This window comes from Podarcis pityusensis (genome assembly GCF_964106645.2).
Source record: "Podarcis pityusensis genome assembly, chromosome: 12".
Taxonomy (NCBI): Eukaryota; Metazoa; Chordata; class Lepidosauria; order Squamata; family Lacertidae; genus Podarcis; species Podarcis pityusensis.
The window spans coordinates 21,869,806-21,888,313 of NC_138037.1; the positions used below are offsets into that span (position 1 = coordinate 21,869,806).

The following is an 18,508-nucleotide window of genomic DNA, read 5'->3' on the forward strand; positions in this document are numbered from 1 at the left end:
GGTTGCTGGCTGGGCTCGACCGACTCAAATGCCTGCAAATCGTATGCACACCAGGCAGACTTCCGTCACATGCATCGTAGGATCGGGCAGAAAAAAGTTCTGCAATTCCTGGGGCTTGTTTATAAGCGATCATCCGGTCCCCTTGACAGCATCCACTAGATCCTGTTTTCTCTCTCGGTGGCTGGAATGAAAAACCGCCGCTGTAGTAGGGAGGGGACAGGGATCTTTCGCCCTCCCGCCCCGCTTCGTTTCCCCGGCCAACTTTCTCCCTCTCTTCACTTTTCCTGTGTGTGTGTCTATACCGAGGAGGCGGAGGCGGCCAGCGCTTCCCTTCTCCTCCGCCCTCTCCTCCCTTGTGTCTGGGGCTTTGGATAGGAGGAAGAGGAAGATGACGAGCCAGTGCAATTAGCCTAACAAGGGGCGGGTGGCGGCGGCGGCAGCAGCAGGAGGCGCGGCGGCGGCGGCTTTTTCCCGGGCCACTGACACATCTTCCTCTTCTCCTCGCCGGGGCGATGAAGGGGGACTTTTCGGAGTTAAGCTGGAAAAGTCCGGCGGGATCTTCTCCCCCCGCCTCCCGCGCAGCTCCTTGAAAAGTGGGAGGAATCCCTTCCTTCCCTCCCTCCCTCCCCAAAGACCCCACCGTGGAGACGGGGCTTGGCCGGGATCTGTGTACACATTCCTCTTTTTTTGTTGCCGTTCCCCCACCAAGAGGCGGATATATCTATACTTCTATATGGTTGGTGGTTTTTTTTTTTTTTGCTCGTCTTAAAAGGGAGAGGCTTTGCTCTCTTCGGTGCATGTGGAAACTGTTCCCCGCTCTTCTTTTCTCCGCGCTCCCCATATATATTTTTTTAATTTTATTCTGATGCGTCGTCCCCCCTCCAATGTGGACTCCGGCGGATCTGTGCTTCCTTTGTAATTGGGAAATGAAATAATGGCGACCCGTCGGGCAGCGGGGCCACCCGGGGGAGATGGAGACACCCAGCCGCTCGAAGTCGCCAGGAGCAGCAGCCAGGTAGGCAGGGGGCGAAGAAGGAGAAGCCGAGGGGGGGAAGCAAGGGCGGGTCCCGAGTCCGGCCCGAGCGGCGTTGGCTGGGTCGGGGGGCGGCGGAGGGAGAGGCTAGAAGGAGCGAGCGCTGCTCCCGTGTTTATGAGCTGGAGCAGCCAGCCAGGGGCGGTAGCCGCCGCGCGCGGGGAATGGCTTGGATTGGAGCGGCTTTAATGGCCGCCCCATCCCTGTTGCCTGCCTGCCTCCCTCTTCCCTTCCTGCCCGCCCGTCCCGGAGTTGCCGGGAGTTGGACGCTAGGAGTTGGCGGCCGCCCCCGACCCTCGAGCGAAGGGAAGGGAAGGGAAGGGAAGGGGGGGGCAGGGAAGGGGGCGGGAAAAAGAGAAAGTTTGGAGCTGCCGCCTCTCACCCCCCCCCCGCACAATGTTTAGGGTGGGATTTGTTCCCGCGTCTTCCATCGCCCCCAACCTGGCCGTGGTGTGAAGAGAAAGAAGCCCTCTTTTCTTCCTTTCTCTTCCTCTCCTCACCCCCCCGCCCGTCCCCATTTACGACTTTGGGGAGTCTCCTTCGCCGCACCTCCTCACTGAAAAGAGTCTTGTTTTCCATAGAGAGCCAATTGCTCGAGATCTTTGCTGTCTTGAAAAATCCCTTTGGTAACAACAGCCCCTAATCTTTCCCTACTTCTGCCCCCCATTCCCTTTGTCCCATTGATCTGAGGGGGGGAGAGAGAGGGCGGCGCAGTCTTCGTGTGTATGCATATGTGTGTGTGTGTGTATTTTAAGACCCTGAATGACACGCTTCCATTTCCCCCTCCTGGTGTGTGTGTGTGTACATATTTCGCTTTTACAGGCCAGCTCCAGCAGATTCCAGTGTGTAGGGGCTTTATAGACAGTGTTCCTCTTCTCTCTGCTCCCCTGTCCAGAGTTGTTGCTGGGATATTCCTATGTGCATCTTTAATTTGGAAAGTTGTATATTTTTAATTCCTTAACGGTGGCACTGCACGTTCGAGACTAATAGCTTGTCCTTAGAAAGGCCCCTGTTTCAACCCTTCATCCCAGGCTCCATATTAATAGTACTAATAGCATTAAATCTCCGCCAGCGCTGTGTTTGATCTGCACTACACATCAAAGGTGACTCCTCTTATTCAAATTTTTATGAGGGTTTCCGATGGACTGAGGCATGCTGGAGTATCGTGCTGTGTCTGTGTTTATATGGAGCATATGGTATGTGAAAGTTTCATGCCCCATGCGTGTAAGTCCTTGTGAGGTGGAAGTGTCCTCTGTGTCATTTTCTTATGCTATATATACCCTTGCTTAATATATAAGTGAATTGTAGCTGCATTGCTGTCAATACCCTTTTTGAGAAATGGAATTTGACACTTTTTAAAAATAGTGTTTATTTAAGAGGGGAGCCTTTAATCTACTGTTCTGTCCTTGGCTTACCCGAGTGCTTTGATATAACAGTGCCACGTGGTATTGTAAGATCAATCCTCTGTTAAGTGTGCCTTCTAATATATCTGTACAGCTGGATAAGTTCTGAGTAGAAAAACTTGGTGGAGAACTGTAACAGGTTATTGTTTGTGGCTTAGCATTCGGTGATCTTTGCAAATGATAGCAAGAGATAGATTCTACCCCTCTCCCCTAATCGTTTTGTGTGTGTGTGTGTGTGTGTGTGAGAGAGAGAGAGAGAGAGAGAGAGAGAGAGAGAACATTAAAGCAGAGCAGTGAATGAAGAGAAACAGCTACGATTGATAATTATTTCTCAGTAGTTCGTGCACTGTATAGAAGATGTGGGATCCTGGGCTCTCTGAGACCATTCCTATAATCTGCCTATCATTAGCATGGTAAACCATAATGAATCCCTTCGAGTTGAGGCATATAAAATAGGTAAGATGATACCTTTTCATTGAACCAGCTCCTGTTTATGAGTGTATACAAGCGGTACAGTTCATAGGGACACTTTAGGTTGTTGAGAGCAGTATGGCTGTCTTTCCACCCTGGCAGAGTTTTTATATCCTAAATAAAGATTGCATTTCATTAACAAAAACAGCATTTCCTGTTCTGTGTACCTCATTCTATGGCACCAATAGAGCAGTACATCTTTCTACCAAACTCAGTTGGAGCTGGACCCTCACAGTGGAGCTGGCTGTTTAGTTGGTTCTTCAAAATGAGCAATTCCAAGGTGGACTTACTGGACTTTTTTATTTTCATTTTTTGGGGGGGGGGATATCAATTTTAATGCAGCTTTCTTTAGCAGTACCTCGGTTTAAAACTGGAATCGCTTACTGTAGGGTGGGTTTAACCAGAGAACACTGGGAATGGTGTATAGTTTTCAACAGATATGGAGACTTCTTTCAGTGCTTTTATGGTCAAGTTTAACATGGTGTTTGAATTGATCTTTGAAGTCATATTTTATGGCATAGGTGACAGCACAGTTTTTGGAACACAGTTTGGATGAATGAACCTTAGCACCTCTGGACGCTGAATAGTCATGACATTTACAGAGTAGGCATACAATATACTTCTGTCGAATTGCAACTCTACTGGAATATTTTCTTATTTAAGTAAAATTCAATCATGCTTTCTGGTGGCCAGACATAGGCTTGCACACTCCTCCTTCCCTTCCCCCTTCTCTTTGGGGTTAATGCTAACTATGGTTAAGCATTGTGTCTGAACCTCCATAAATCTGGTTACTGTTAAGCATAGTTTGAAACTAGCTTCTAATTCTTGTTTCAGTCCCTTAATTTAGAGGTCAACTGCTTTTGCTGGTTCTGTCATGTAATAACTGAACCACTGGTAATACTAACTGAAATAGGAAGAGTGGAAAATTTCTGGCGAAGGATGCCTGTGAGCCAAAGGGGGGATGCTCTTGATTGCCCCGCCACGGTTTGGTGATTAGGCATCATGATGCGTGAACTAGTCCAGTGCTGACAATAATACATTTTGGCAAATACTATAGTTTGCTGCTGTTGCATCTTAGAGTTTCTTCTTAAATATAAGAACAGAAGACAAGTATATTGTGTACATTTGCTTTTCACTATATGCCACTCTCGAGTTTATACACACTTGTCCATGTTCCTCTCTGTGCAGGGCAAGGGATCTCCTCTTCATCTTGTTTCATCCCACAGTGAGTGGGAGAAAGGAAAAAGGACCAAGTCTGAGGCCTTCTGAAATCTCTTCTAACAAATTTCCTAGGAACAGTGAACCGGACCAGGGCTTGACAGACTTAAAAGTGGGAGTCTGAATACACTGTCCTGCTTTGCAGGGCATGCTAAGCCAAACCAATTTAAGCAAGACCATGCACACGCGCAGACTCCTAGAGAGGAGCTTGCAGCCACTTCCACCATCCCCGTTCTTTTTAGCCCTTGTGCTGTGCCAAACCACAATTTGCTTGAGTGTGTGTTGTCCAAACTGGGACACATGATTAAACTCACCCCTCACTAAGCATGAGCTGTAGCTAAGGACTTAGTTTTGCATGCACGATATCCACAAGGGCCAAGAAGGAGCAGAGTGGCTACAATACATTGTGTGGTCTCACTAAGGCAAGGTTTGGCTTAGTGTGTAGTGCAAACCAGCTCACTCTCTCCTCATGGGTGCCTTTCACATGTTCTTCTTGAGCAACTTCACAGATAGGAGCATGGCTTTGTCTGGCATGGTGTGAGTGTTTTTGTGTTTTTTTCTGGAAAGCTGAGGAGAATTCTGGGATATCCTCACATTTTATCATTGGATGTTACATTTGTATGTGTATGAATCAGATGTGAAAACAATCTAGAACAACTTCAGAACAATCCCACATACTGTGCAATGTTTTGGCATTATATAATGCAATTCCATTCACAATGTGGTAATCTCTAACATACTATGGAGCAACAGATGGAGTTTCATTTATGAATATAATTAGCCATGCAGTCGAAAGTATATGGATAACTACTATAATGTATGTGTTATACTTGTCTTTAAACTCAGTTTCATGGCTTTATTGCTGGTGATGTGATGACAGGAGACGTTAATAGTCTTTAAAAATGGATGCTGTGACTCATTCAAACTCAGGAGGTGTTTACATTAAATTCTTAATTACAGGAGGACTAATTAGTACTGAAACTATTCATGTACCAACTTCAGCACCATTTCATTTCTGTGCGGCTCACTATTCATGCAGACCTAATTGGTCTTGGTTTTCCATCCCCTCCCATCCCAAACACCACTGAGTGATGGAGAGTTAATCCATATCTCTTCCTCCATAATACAGTTGAGATAAAATTCTAGCCATATACCTGCACGTTGGCTGGTGGAATTAGTTCTCTTACTGCTGGGCTTTTTTGGGGGGCGGGGCGGGGGGAGGACTCCCTTGGAAACTGCTGTTGGATAGTGTAGAATGTTTTTGCAAATGTTGACTGATTCACATGGCTACTTTTGTGGTGGTGGTGTGGTGCTAACACGTCATGTGATAAAAATCACAAGTCTGGACCTTAGGAATGCACGTTGTTGGTTTTTAAATGCACATCCTCTGAAACTAGGAGCTTGCAAATGCAAACTGATTCTTTGCAGGTTTATTCAGAAGCAAGTTCCATTGACTTCAGTGGGATGTATTAATGAGTTAAAGCATGTAGGACTGCAAACTTTCATACAGGGCTAGTGTCTTTGTTTGAATGCACCCTCTGTAACATTTTTCAGAAAATAATGATAGGCAAGTCTTGTTTTCTGTTTAGCTGCCTGCATAAATGAAATAATTCGTTGCGTGAAGAATGGGATGAAGATGGGTTGGAACTCAACAACAGAAGTTTCCAGTCATTGTCTGAAACTTCCTGTAACATGTTGGTAATTAGTTGCTCCTGGGGGTGATCATCTATAATGGTAGATTGTGTGGCTGTAACGGTATTGAGTTCAGCTGCATTTCAGACATTGTGGTCCAGCTTGGACAGTTGTGTTGGATCACTCATGTGCTTCCTCCTCCCCATTCCTCTTCTCCTTTGGCTGTTTCTCTGGGTTCATATGTAACAAGGTGCTCTAGGACACTGGTGGTGTTGTGATCTAAACCACAGAGCCATTTGGGCTTGCCGATCAGAAGGTCGGCAGTTCGAATTCGCACAACGGAGTGAGCTCCCGTTGTTCTGTCCCAGCTCCTGCCAACCTAGCAGTTCGAAAGCACACCAGTGCAAGTAGATAAATAGGTACCGCTGTGGCAGGGAGGTAAACGGCGTTTCTGTGCGCTCTGGTTTCTGTCACGGTGTTCCTTTGTGCCAGAAGCGGTTAAACCCTGCTGGCCACATGACCTGGAAAACTCTCTGTGGACAAACTCTGCCTCCCTCGGCCTGAAAGTAAGATGAGCACCGCAACCTCATATTCGCCTTTGACTGGACTTAACCGTCCAGGGTTCCTTTACCTTTCTACCTTCTAGTTAGTTTAGAAGTGGAAGCAAAAGTTTTCAGGCTCCTTGAAGCCACCACAGAGGAGGGAGAGGGAAAGGAGGTGGTAGGAAGATGAAAGCTTGATCCTTGGATATGCTATGCTAAATATTAGTTCAGTGTTAGATTCAAAAAGGCCTAGTCCTGTGATAAATGGCTCTTTCTTGGTTTCATTTTCCTAGTTGCAAAATTAGACTGTGTACTTTGTACATATTCAGTAATATGCTACTACTGTAGGATCTTACATTAAAATATATAGTAATACGAATACAGTATCTAAAATTAGGTAGTTTTTATGCATGCGAGCTGTTTACGTAGACAGGTGTGTCCAAGGACTGTCACAATGACTATCAGGAGAAAAGTACTGTATTTTTTGCTCTATAAGACTCACTTTTTCCCTCCTAAAAAGTAAGGGGAAATGTGTGTGCGTCTTATGGAGTGAATGCAGGCTGCGCAGCTATCCCAGAAGCCAGAACAGCAAGAAGGATTGCTGCTTTCACTGCGCCGCGATCCCTCTTGCTGTTCTGGCTTCTAAGATTCAGAATATTTTTTTTCTTGTTTTCCTCCTCCAAAAACTAGGTGTGTCTTGTGGTCTGGTGCGTCTTATAGAGTGAAAAATATGGTAGTTTGTCGTGAAAGGGCTTCATAACGCTTATGTGACACTGAAATAGCACCTTGGCAGTGGGGGAAGGACCACTGAGCTTTCTATATGTTTACCTCTCGTCAATCTTCCCCTCAGACTCGACACTAATCTAGTAAATGGAATTGCTATGTCACTTCAGGTCAGCCTGCTGCTTGGGGGGACCCTTAGTGTTCATTTTGGACACTGACAAGGATTTCCTTTGAGAATGGAGAATCTGTGTTGCCAGCTAAGTCTTCATTTGCATTTAAATACTGTACTGCTGTAATATTAGTGAGTTTCAATGTGCATTTATTTGTATGTTTCTGTATAGCAACTATGTGGAAATTAAATGGTGCTTTGGCAAAAGATGCCAGTTTTAAAAACTGCTAGCATTACTTTCTCAAAAAAAGTGACAATTGCCATCTTTATCAGTTTCTTTTTTAAAATAAATATCATTTTATTTACAAAGAGTAATGTAGAAAAATGCAAGTATAAATTGCCCCTTCCTATAAAAAAACCCAAGAGTAAACAAAATACTTAAGTAACTAAATCAGTGTTAAAACTTTGATTTTTTCGTGTTTACTTTGTCCTTTCCTATTAAAAAAAAAAAGATAAATGGATGTTATCACTTGACTAGAATTCCCCTCTGGAATATGTTTGCATGCAGTTTGGATTATTCATAAACTTTGTGTGCCATAATTTTCTCATGCTCTTCTCCAAAGCTGACAATTTATTCTGTGTTTACCTTTTCAATAGTGATATTTTGCACTTAGAAGAAGCTGTAGCAAATTATGTACACAAATGCAGCTACTCTAAAATAACAGTTTTAAATGTTTGTTGCTGTGGAGAGTTTGCTTACTTGGACATTTTCCTAAGTAGTTACTGAAAGTATAAGCTAGAAATAGGAGAGTATATGCATAACATAACTCCAAAGGATTTATGCTGTATATATCATGGGGACAGGGACTCTTTGGTCCTCAGATGTTATCACTCTCCAGCATGCATCAGCCTCAGCCCTTCAAGGTTCATGATTGAGGATAATGGGAAATGTAGTCCCGCAAGATTTGTAGGACCACATCCCTGACTTAGAATTCTGTATACAAAATTGACTTCTTTTCTAATGTCAGCAAAGGTCTAGACTTGCTAAGTACACTGAGCAAATACCTCTGGGACTTCATATCAAACCATCAATTTCAGTTGGAATATTTTCTTTTGAGCTGATTGAACCCCAGTGAAGCCAGTGGAACTAAACAGGCTGAAATCCTGGCAGGATTTGAGGTAAAGCAGCAATGCTATCAGGACATTTTAGTGATTATAAGTGGTTTAATACCTTATTCTCTTCCCCACCCCTTATGTTACTCTGTGCTCACTTTGTTTCTTGATCACGCTGGGAAACACTTGATACTAATTAAAACTACAAGCTGTTTTAGACTCTGTGAAACAGAGCAACATAAAAAAAAAATTATGTATTGGCCAGTGACCTTCATCTATCATGAAAATTGCTAGCAATTTTGTACATTCAACAAAAGCCTTGTATACTTCTGTTCTAAGCGCAATTACGTCTTGAGCACTTCAGGGATAGAACCATCTCCCAACTCTTGCAGAAATGTTTCTCTGCATAAAAACAGTCTACTAAGGAGATTCTCTTACATATTTCAATGGATGAATGGCTATTCTGACTCTAGCTATTGTTAGTGTTGGAACACCCGAGGTTATCAGGACCACACCCGTATCATATCAGGCTGTGAAGAGGCCCTTTCACCTTCAACATAAAGAGTAATGTGATGACTCAAACGTATTTGCACTAGAGTAGATAAAATACAGTACCCACGAGTCAGCAAGAGGTTTACTCAAGATGTGGACTTTCATTCCTTGAGTTGGATCATACATCTAGGAGCTCCTTAGTATAGTCTAAGGTTAGTTTTGCATGCCTTTATTCCAAATGGGCCTAATCATAGGCTCAATCATGGACTCAGTCCTATTTGTTTAATAACTTCCTACCCAATAAATTATGTAGGGCAATGTTGAACAATTTTGCAATTAAAAACCCCAATAAAGATCCAGTACAGAATAGAATATCATCTTCTAGAGGCCAGGCAGTGTCAGAAGTATTGCACAGACACACCTTGTTAAATGTCATGTCTTAAATTGCTGGTCTTTCACAAGTAGACTGTGAATGAAATGGCAGAATTAGCCCCAGCAGCTATTGTATAGATAGGAAATTTAAACTTTCCAGAGTGACTGCGTCCCTTTTCCTTGACGCTGTAGGCAGTGGTGGCGCTTCCTTGCTCACACCATTGAGTTCAGTTGTGTGGAGGAATCATTCTGTTATTATAGTCATTCTTTTCTCCCTGCTAGGGAACATTCAATTTGCAGTAGATGCAAGAGGCAAATCCAGTACTGTGGTGAGTAAACCACTTTGGACAATACGTTCCCAGTATCTGAATCTTGCTAGCTGTCCCAAGTTTATATTCTTTAATATACAGTGGTACCTCGGGTTACAGACGCTTCAGGTTACAGATGCTTCAGGTTACAGACTCCACTAACCCAGAAATAGTACCTCGGGTTAAGAACTTTGCTTCAGGATGAGAACAGAAATCGTGCGGCGGCAGCGCGGAGGCAGCAGGAGGCCCCATTAGGTAAAGTGGTGCTTCAGGTTAAGAACAGTTTCAGGTTAAGAACGGACCTCCAATATGAATTAAGTTCTTAACCCGAGGTACCACTGTAATAGTATCGCTTCTGATTTCTTTATTCTGTTTTCCCAGCCACTGTTGCTTGTGACAGTAAATGATATACCAGTTCTAACTACAAGTACTCGAGGAACTATGCCTCTAGAACCTAAACCAAATAATATTTTCATTTGTGGTTAAAACATTACCTGTGTGATTTTACCGTTAGTTTGAAAGGGAGGAATTGTGCAATGACTTTAAATAGTTTCAGTAATAAGTCTTCCAAAAACCAAGTTAAAGTCTTGGCTCTACTTCTAAACTAGCGTTGCATTGTACATTCCTCACTTGGATTTGCTGAAAGAGGGCTGTACCCCTGTGGTGCTGATTATATTTCTGGATTGCAGGTTTCAAGTAGATCTTGGCAAATCAAAGGTTGCAGCCAAAGTCTGTGCATGTTTACTTAGAAGTAAGTCCTACTGGGTTTAGTGGGACATATTCTCAAGGAAATGTACATAGGAGTGCAGCCCTAGTGCATGCTTATTTATTTAAGACCTTGTGAAAGGTGGTTGATATGCAAGAGAATGGCAAAGGGTCTTAGTTTAGTTTGTACTTCCAGTCAGATGGAGTCTTTGAGTGGTGCATTTACACCTTGATAATTTTTGCATTGTTTTGGTCAAGGGGTTATACAGTAATATAAGTCTGTACACATTTTGATATTAAAGGACAATTCGCCAGCGTAATTAGTTAAGTATTGCCTAATGTATAATCGCTTAATGTATATATCAAGCTCTTCTGGAACCTGATTTGTGGGATGTTGGCATGCTGGTTGGCATATCCTCCTTCCTATGTTTTAAAGAGAAGCAGTGATGCACCCACTGATAAAATCATCTTTAGACATTGTTAGATGAGCTAGCCAGCTTTAGGGCCGTTTTTGAATCTTCCACTGTCTTAGAGAAGGAAGTTGAACATATGGTGGTCGAGTAACTCCACTTCTGGATAACACTTTTCTAAAACCCATTTCAGTCAGGCCCTGGTAGATCTGCATCTGAAAGCTGATGGAGAAAATTCTTCATCCTGATAATTTGGATTTCTTAACTATGCAAATTGATTCAACCCCCACCTTGAACATCTAAGAGAACCAATGGGTCTGGCTCTTGAGTAGTTCTCTTGGCATGTGTTCCAGCGGGCCTTCACTGACAGATAGTTTGGACCATTGGGGACTGATTGTATTCTGCAAGGTAGGGGTGTGTGTGTGTGTGTGTGTGTGTGTGTGTGTACCAATCACCAGGGCTGTTTAGCATCAGTCTAAAGCCGCTGGGACAGAAGATCTGGACTGGAGCCTTGTTGTAGGGTGTTTTCACTGTACTAATGACTCTCAACTCTACATTGTGTTATCAAAGCATTCAGGGACATTTTCTGTTCTGAATTATTGTCTAGTGACTGTGCTTGATAGGCTGAAATCAAACAAGCTGAAATAGAGTCTGCAGAAGACAGAGGTAATTGCAGTGTTCTGAATATGGAATTACATCCATGATAGATGGGATGTATTCCTTTTGTCAGATGAAGTCAGGTGCCTGGTGGTGCTCCTTGACCTGTTTTGGCCCGAATATAGGCCACACTTCCCCCCCCCCCCCAATTCCGACAGTAAAAAGTTAAAGTGCGGCTTAAACCTTACAAAAATTGGTTTTTACGATATCGCTTCCATCCTGTCCTGCCTGCAGCTTACATTTGGGCCAATACGGTGATAGCAAAATGTTCAAAGTCCATAGCTCTTTGTTAATTGACTAGATAGACAGGTGCTAGGAATGAAATTGTCACTTGTTAAACAGGCTTGATCCAGACATTGGGTTGTATCCAGCTAAATAATTATGCATGTGGTACAACTACCAGGAGCGCAATAGATTTCTCCCTTCCTATGTGGCACACACACATACACCCAATGTGCTCTGGGGTTTTCCACAATTTTTCTGGAGCAGTTTCAGGGTCAGTGTGGGAATAGGAGAGGGAGAGGAAGTTTTGTTGTGCTCTTGGGAGTTGTTCCATGTTAGCAGTCTTGGGGGTCTCCATCACATGTGTTTCAGAAAATTTGGATTGACTCTCTGTTCTGGAAGTTAACTTCCCGTGTCAGAAAGAAATGAATTACAAAAATGTTCCATATGCTGGTGGCATTCACCATAGCCTTCTGATCTATGACAGCTATGGTACTTTCTGCTTTGCCAACAGCAGAGAGTTAATCAGAATTCCTGATCTGGTTCCAGAGCTCCTGTAGCTGATCCTCTCTTGGGTATGTTAGCATGCAGATAGCTTTTGTTGCATTTATTGCTGCTGTAATTTTGTGCTTTTTTACATTTTGCCTGTCTTTCCCTCCTTCATACATACATTCAAGATTTGATTTAAATTTGTGTAGTGCTCAGGAAAATGCTTTTGCATTAACTTTCGTGTGGACATGCTAATGCTTAGATGGAAGTTATCTGCAGTAAAGTTTGTCCAACATCTTAGCTAAATGCGGCAAGTAGATATTGTATTGTCTCTTTATTTATTTATTTGTTTGTTTGTTTGTTTGCAAGATTTTTATCCAGCTCTTCATCCAATCTCCATAGTCGTTTACAACGATTAACAGAACAATAATGTTTAAAACATAATAGAACTGAAAACAGCAGCGACCAAAACATGACACTGAGCAGTGGTTAATTCCCAAAGGACACAACTAAAACAGCAGAGTTTTTACTTGTTTGCAGAAAGTAGAGAAGAAACTGTTCAAATTTTCCTAGGGAGACTTACTAAGTTGGGGGCAGCTTCAAAAGAGGCCCTGTACTTGGTTGGGAGTTAACAGGTGAACTGTAGAAATTCACATGGCGTACTGTAACCTGAATTTATGAGCAGAGACGTAAGAAAAATTGGTTGGCTGGCATTTACTGTTTTATACAGAGCCTGAGTGTTACACTGTGGACTGTATCCAGCAAAGCAGTTCCATTAGGGCAAGGATTCCAATTTGCACAGCAGCACTTTCATTTGGTCTCCTCTCCTTATACTCCTGTGCACACTCTGTCCAAGGGCTTGGTGGAAGTCCCAGAACAGATAGGAGGAATGTGTGGAGAGAGGAAAGGGAGGAAGAATTCTGTTGCACAGACAATAATTCGTATGCTCATGGAACTACTTCATTGGATACTGCCTCCTGACTATATTTCTAGAATCTTTCTGTGATGGGTATCTGCATGTGGGAAGACAAACAAATGCAAATATAGAATTGGAAGCCAAGATTCTGTCAGCAAACTTCTGTACGCAAAACAATTGACTTCCAATTTCACATTTGCATTAAAGGATTGCACTCCAAAGGACTGCTGCTCCTGCCTGGGTATTTTTTTATATGTCTGCAAAAACAGGTGTGAGTAGGTAGTAGTGGCATGAAACATGTTTCAAGCAAGTAATTTCTGCCATCAGAATGTATGGTTTAAAATGAGCAGCAGATTCAGGAGAGGACAGATGAGAGCAAGACCACGTTGCTCCATAACATGTAGCCTGATGTTTGCAGCCTAAGTTTTAAATAAATCCCGGCAAGGAAAAGTAATGGTTGGGATCCAGCTTTACTTAGTTTCCCATTAGTTTCCCGTTGAAATGAATGTGAAAATCCAGCCATCGTTATGTGAAGTCCCACTGAGTTCAATGGAATTCAGTGTAATCTGGATCCAAACCAGTATTGACAGGTAGTGGAGCAGCGCCGTCCTTGTCTGGAAACTTGTGTTTGTACGGTAGGGTTGGACTCAGGATTTGCCGGCTGAAATTCTGAAGAAAACAAGCGCTAGCCACTATTATGCGGAAATTGTACAGTATTGCTGTTTGAAATGTAAATATTTTGGAGTTCAGAAAAGCTTGTTTAAGTGTGGACAGGCCTTGAAGCTGCACATTGGCAGAGTGATGACACTGTCTAGATTTTCATTACTCTTTGTGCAAAGGTAATGTATGCACTTCTGTTTCTACTGTACTGTACTAGATGTCTTTTGCAGTCCTGCTGCACTATTGTTTGAGTGCAGCATCTCCTATAAAGAAACAACTAAGGAGTTAGGAAAGCCTATTGTGGTGGTGGATTCTCCTGAATTCCAGCAAAAGTACATATAGACCTTATATTTTGTGTCCCTTTGGTGTAGTGGTTAGAGTCTTGGACTACAAGACCTGGGAGACCATGAAGATGAGTGGGTGACATAGGGCCAGTCACTATCTCTCAGCTTAACCTTCCTCACAGGGTTGCTGTGAGGATAACATGAGGAGAAAGAGAACCATGTATGTCACTTGAGCTCCTTGGAAAAAAGGTGGAAGATAAATGTAATAGATTATTTTTACCCCTTTAAATGCGGTGTTTTCAAATGCAGACATCATAAGCTCCTATGCAAGTAGAAAGGCGAGGAAAATAATATTATCAGATGTTGTTTTTCTTCTGATCAAGGGCATGTTACCAGTTCTAGTAAAATAGGATTAGAAATCTCTGCTTTGTTGGGCTCCAACTCCCATCAGCCACAGCCATGCTCAGTGGTGATGGGGATTAGAGTCGCAACAGCTGGAGGGACACAGGTTCTTCACCCCTGTTTTAAATAATATATAATTCAGGAGAAGGGTGTTGATTGCTGACCTCAGTGTGTGGCCTGGCCGGTATGGAAGGCAGTGCTTCTTCAAATACTTGGGCTCCAAGCCATGTAGGGCTTTAAAGGCGAGCAGAAGCACTTTGAATTGGGTCCAGAAGTGAAAGAGACAGCTTGTGAATTTCTGGCGGGAAATGATTCCTAGGCACGGTGCCAGTCAAAACTCCAGATACTAGCACTCTGCACAGAAGTTTCCAAACCATTTTCAAAGGCAGATCTATGTACAATACATTGCAATAATCCAAATGGGATGTTATCATTGCATGGGTAACCATGGCTAGGTTATCTCTGCCCAGAAGACGTTTGCAGTTGGTATAAAGCTTAAGTGATGCTGATCTGCATAATTAGCCGCTTACCTTTCTTTGTCCAAGACTTGAAGCAAATGCTGTGAAATACACGTCCTTTTAACAAACCTACTAATCTTCATATATGTGTAACCTGTTTCTAATACTGGTGGCAAATTTCAGAAATAAACCGTGGGGGAGTTTATTACATTGTGTACACTTCATTAATAGGAGTCTAAAACCACTGCTCAGGAAAAGTATCCTGAAGTGTTGCTACCTTGATGTTGCTTGCATTATTTGGCAAAAAGGCAAAACAAAGGTTAACCATTAAGTTTGGAGTTCTTCATCTTTATCTGAAGAATGGACAAAGAATGAGTAAAATGTCTACAAGTATTGAAATAATAGAATCATAGAGTTGGAAGGGACCATGAGGGTCATCTAGTCCAACCCCTGCAGTGCAAGAATCTTTTGTCCATGGGCTCAAAATGATAACCCTGAGATTAAGAGTCTCATGTTCTATCAACTGAGTTATATTGTATGGGATACAGGTGGCGCTGTGGTCTAAACCATTGAGACTCTTGGGCTTGCCGATCGGAAGGTCGGTGGTTCGAATCCCCATGACGGAGTGAGCTCCTGTTGCTCTGTCCCAGCTCCTGCCAACCTAGCAGTTCAAAACCATGCCAGTAGATAAGTAGATAAATAGGTACCACTGCAACAGGAAGGTAAACTGTGTTTCCGTGCGCTCTGGTTTTCATCACAGTGTTCCATTGCGCCAGAAGCAGTTTAGTCGTGCTGGTCACATGACGCGGAAAGCTGTCTGTGGACAAATGCCGGCTCCTTCGGCCTGAAAGCAAGATGAGTGCCACAACCCCATAGTCGCCTTTGACTGGACTTAACCGTTGAGGGGTCCTTTACCCTTTTACTTTTACCTATTGTATTACCTTGAAGATTAAACACTTTATTGCATGCCAGTTTGATAATGGATTTCTTCCTCTTATTTACCTCCCTGCTTTGCAGGATCTCATTGAAAAATTCCATTTGCTTTACAGAAGAGATGTTGAGGAAGGTCATGCTCCCACAATTAGTGCAGTCAGTTTCACTGGGATGACAGTGGCTGCTTCCTCGGTTCTCAAATCTTCATTGGCTTTTGTAAATAGGCTTCCTTAGTTGCTGTGGTAATAGCAACCCCTCCCTTTCTTTAATTTCAGGACCTCAAGTGGATTTTTAGCAGCCTTCGTAACCTAGGGTAGCAGACAGCAGCAGGAGTTAATTCTAGAAGGTACAAACTTCTGAGGAGAAATTAATCCCCATAGGTGAGAGGTTCTTCATTAGATCAATTTTTTTTTTAATAGGAGGGTCTTTGGAGCTTACGGAAGACCAAATATAATTCCCATTATGCATTCTTTCAAAACTAAAACTGTTTCTCCTCAAAAATCTAAACAAAGAGCCTCTTTGGCGGAATGAAGCAAGATTCCTACGAAGTGTAAACAAGTCAGTAGAAAAAGATGCCAAGCAAGGACTAGGGTGAATAAATGCAGAGTTTTGGCTAGCATGTACCTTTGGGTTCAGTGAGGCTATGATGGAAATCAAGGTGGGCAGCTCTAGCTAAGCTTGCATAGCTAGGCCTGTCCCCAGATGCACTGCCTGAGGAATATGATTTGATGATTGCTGAAAGCTTCTACTCGCATTTAAAGAAGCAGCAATACCAAGTGGGAATATAAAAACAGGATCTAGTAAAGCACATTGCTCAGCTATAGCTGTTGCAGGTTATAAACCCCTCTGTACGGAATAAAACCCCTATGTTTTTTCTCCACTAGCAGAAGTATAGCCTCTTCCTCCCCACTCTCAGCTATTTGCATACTAAAATTCGCAGGGCGGAAGCCATAATTTATACATAATTGGATGCAAGTTTGGGGGCAGTTTTATGTTACAAGATTCCTAAAAGGAAAGCCTACCCCAACCTTGCAAATAAGCCCAGAAATGCTTCTAGCTCATTAAATGTTTGTGAAATCATTGCAATTGAGAAAGCAGTGTTCTCCGTACGTGCACTTGCTACATGTGAGCTATAGGCAGATGAGTCATGTAGAAAATTCATTAAGTTTCGGACTCAGAGGCAAGAAATTTACCTGGTTCATGTCACTGAGTCACAAACTTTCTACAGTTGCAGACTTCCAAGCACCTTTTATTCAGTGCTGTGGCTACGGGGGAGCTAGCCAGGTTTTTTTGCCCCGGGCAAAGCCTCCAGAGGGGTGCCATTGAGGCTTCCAGCCTGTGTGTGTCTGTGTGTACACAAATGTACATGTGGGGTACCAAACTGGGTCTCTGACCGGGGTGAAAGAAAGCCTAGTTTTGCCCTTGCTTTAACAGAAATTAAGGGAAAGTATGTGTGTATTTTGTGTTTCTCCATAGTGCAGTGTGTGTGTGTGTGTGTGTGTGTGTGTGAGTATACGGGGGGAGGGAAGCTTGGTTGTACAAAAAACAAGATACCCCCAAATGCCATGATTACAGAAGTCTGAAGAACACATTTTTGGTTCTATAAAACTTGGCTCTTGGGCGCAGATCATGATGAGACATAATTCTGGGTTGTGGGAATTTCCCCTTCATACACTTTTAAACTGCTTCCTGTTGGGCAGGGGAATAAATTCCAATGACAGCCAAGGTCTTAAATTTGCTTTCAAAATGCAAGCTATATTTCCTACTCATTGAACTGAAATGTTTGTCACAAAACACACATCTTAAATTACTCTAGCCGCATTTGAAGTCAAAAAACATTGGGCAGGTGATTAGAGGAGAAAGGGTTGTAAAGAGTTTCAAAAGTTCACTTCTGACATATGATTACTGGTTTGAATTCCAGTGTCTTTCTTTTAAAAAATATGTGAACAGTAGAAAATACACATACAAAGAATTTAAGAACTGGTTGTCTAAAAACTGTAGCAGACTTCACCTCTTTCCCTCAAGCTTTTGTTGCCTTGTCTGATAGGCAAAGATTTGCAGCTTACTCGGTGGTAAGACCTCTGGACCTCACTGGGGCTTACCTCCTAGTAAGAATGTAGCCTTATTCATGAAAAAGTCTATGGAAAAAAGAGATTCCTAAACACTTTTGGGTTGTCAAGTCCAGACCCTCCTACACTGTTAAGGATTGTATAAATGCAGAGTTTATCAAGATGCGGCTTCTCCAATCAGTGGACCATTCATGTAAACTAGAGCTCTGGTTTGTTTCCTCTTCGCTGAGTGATTTTAGCAACAGGGACCAGCATGTTTGCTCATTCATGGTAAGCCATCCTTTGGCTTACTGTGATGTGTGAGCCAGACAGGTGAGGATATTTGATGAACACCAATGGGTGTTCTATAACGGCTCTATCCAGTTGTAAAGAGAAGTAGTGAATTGGTAGTTGGCTTTATTGAAATAAGGTAGACTTCCTACTCTATCTGCATATATGTATATGCGTGCTTCTTATGAAACATCCCAAAGCAATTTAAGATTATAAAACAGTGTTCAAGTCCAATACAGACCAGCATATGTAAAATAAGAGAGATGTTAGTATTCTGTTGAATAAAATAAAAATACCCAGAAATTGAAATAAAAAGATGTAGGATTAAAACAGTGCTTAAAGTGCATATTTTTTTGCAATAAGTTAAGCTAAAACTGCAGTAAAAATCACACACCAGTCACGGGAATAATGATTTTAACTCGTAATATGCTGGAAAGCTTGGTTGGAACAGCAAGGCCCTTTCCAGTTATTTATAACACATGAGAACATTCCTTTCCCCTGAAATCTTTTGTTATGTTCCTTTAGTCCCTTTATCCTTCTGCAATTTATCCTTAAGTAAGTGCCATTGAAACATAATACTTATTCTTCTCCTTTTACACCTCCCTTTGTTCTGGCTG

General features: G+C 42.6%; 1 protein-coding gene across 3 annotated transcripts in view; it reads left to right on the top strand.

Annotated features, from left to right (window-relative positions):
• The first annotated feature begins 433 nt into the window (after window positions 1–433).
• The window catches only part of ARHGAP21 (Rho GTPase activating protein 21), a 103,630-nt gene continuing 85,555 nt past the window's right edge, over window positions 434–18,508 (top strand). For 2 of the 3 annotated variants that reach the window (XM_080974348.1, XM_080974349.1), the window contains exon 1: window positions 434–1,015. In XM_080974348.1, coding sequence (XP_080830474.1) covers window positions 935–1,015 — 81 coding nt within the window. In that variant the 5' untranslated portion in view covers window positions 434–934. The remainder of the gene's footprint in view (window positions 1,016–18,508) is intronic. The other variant, XM_080974350.1, reaches the window with a different exon arrangement.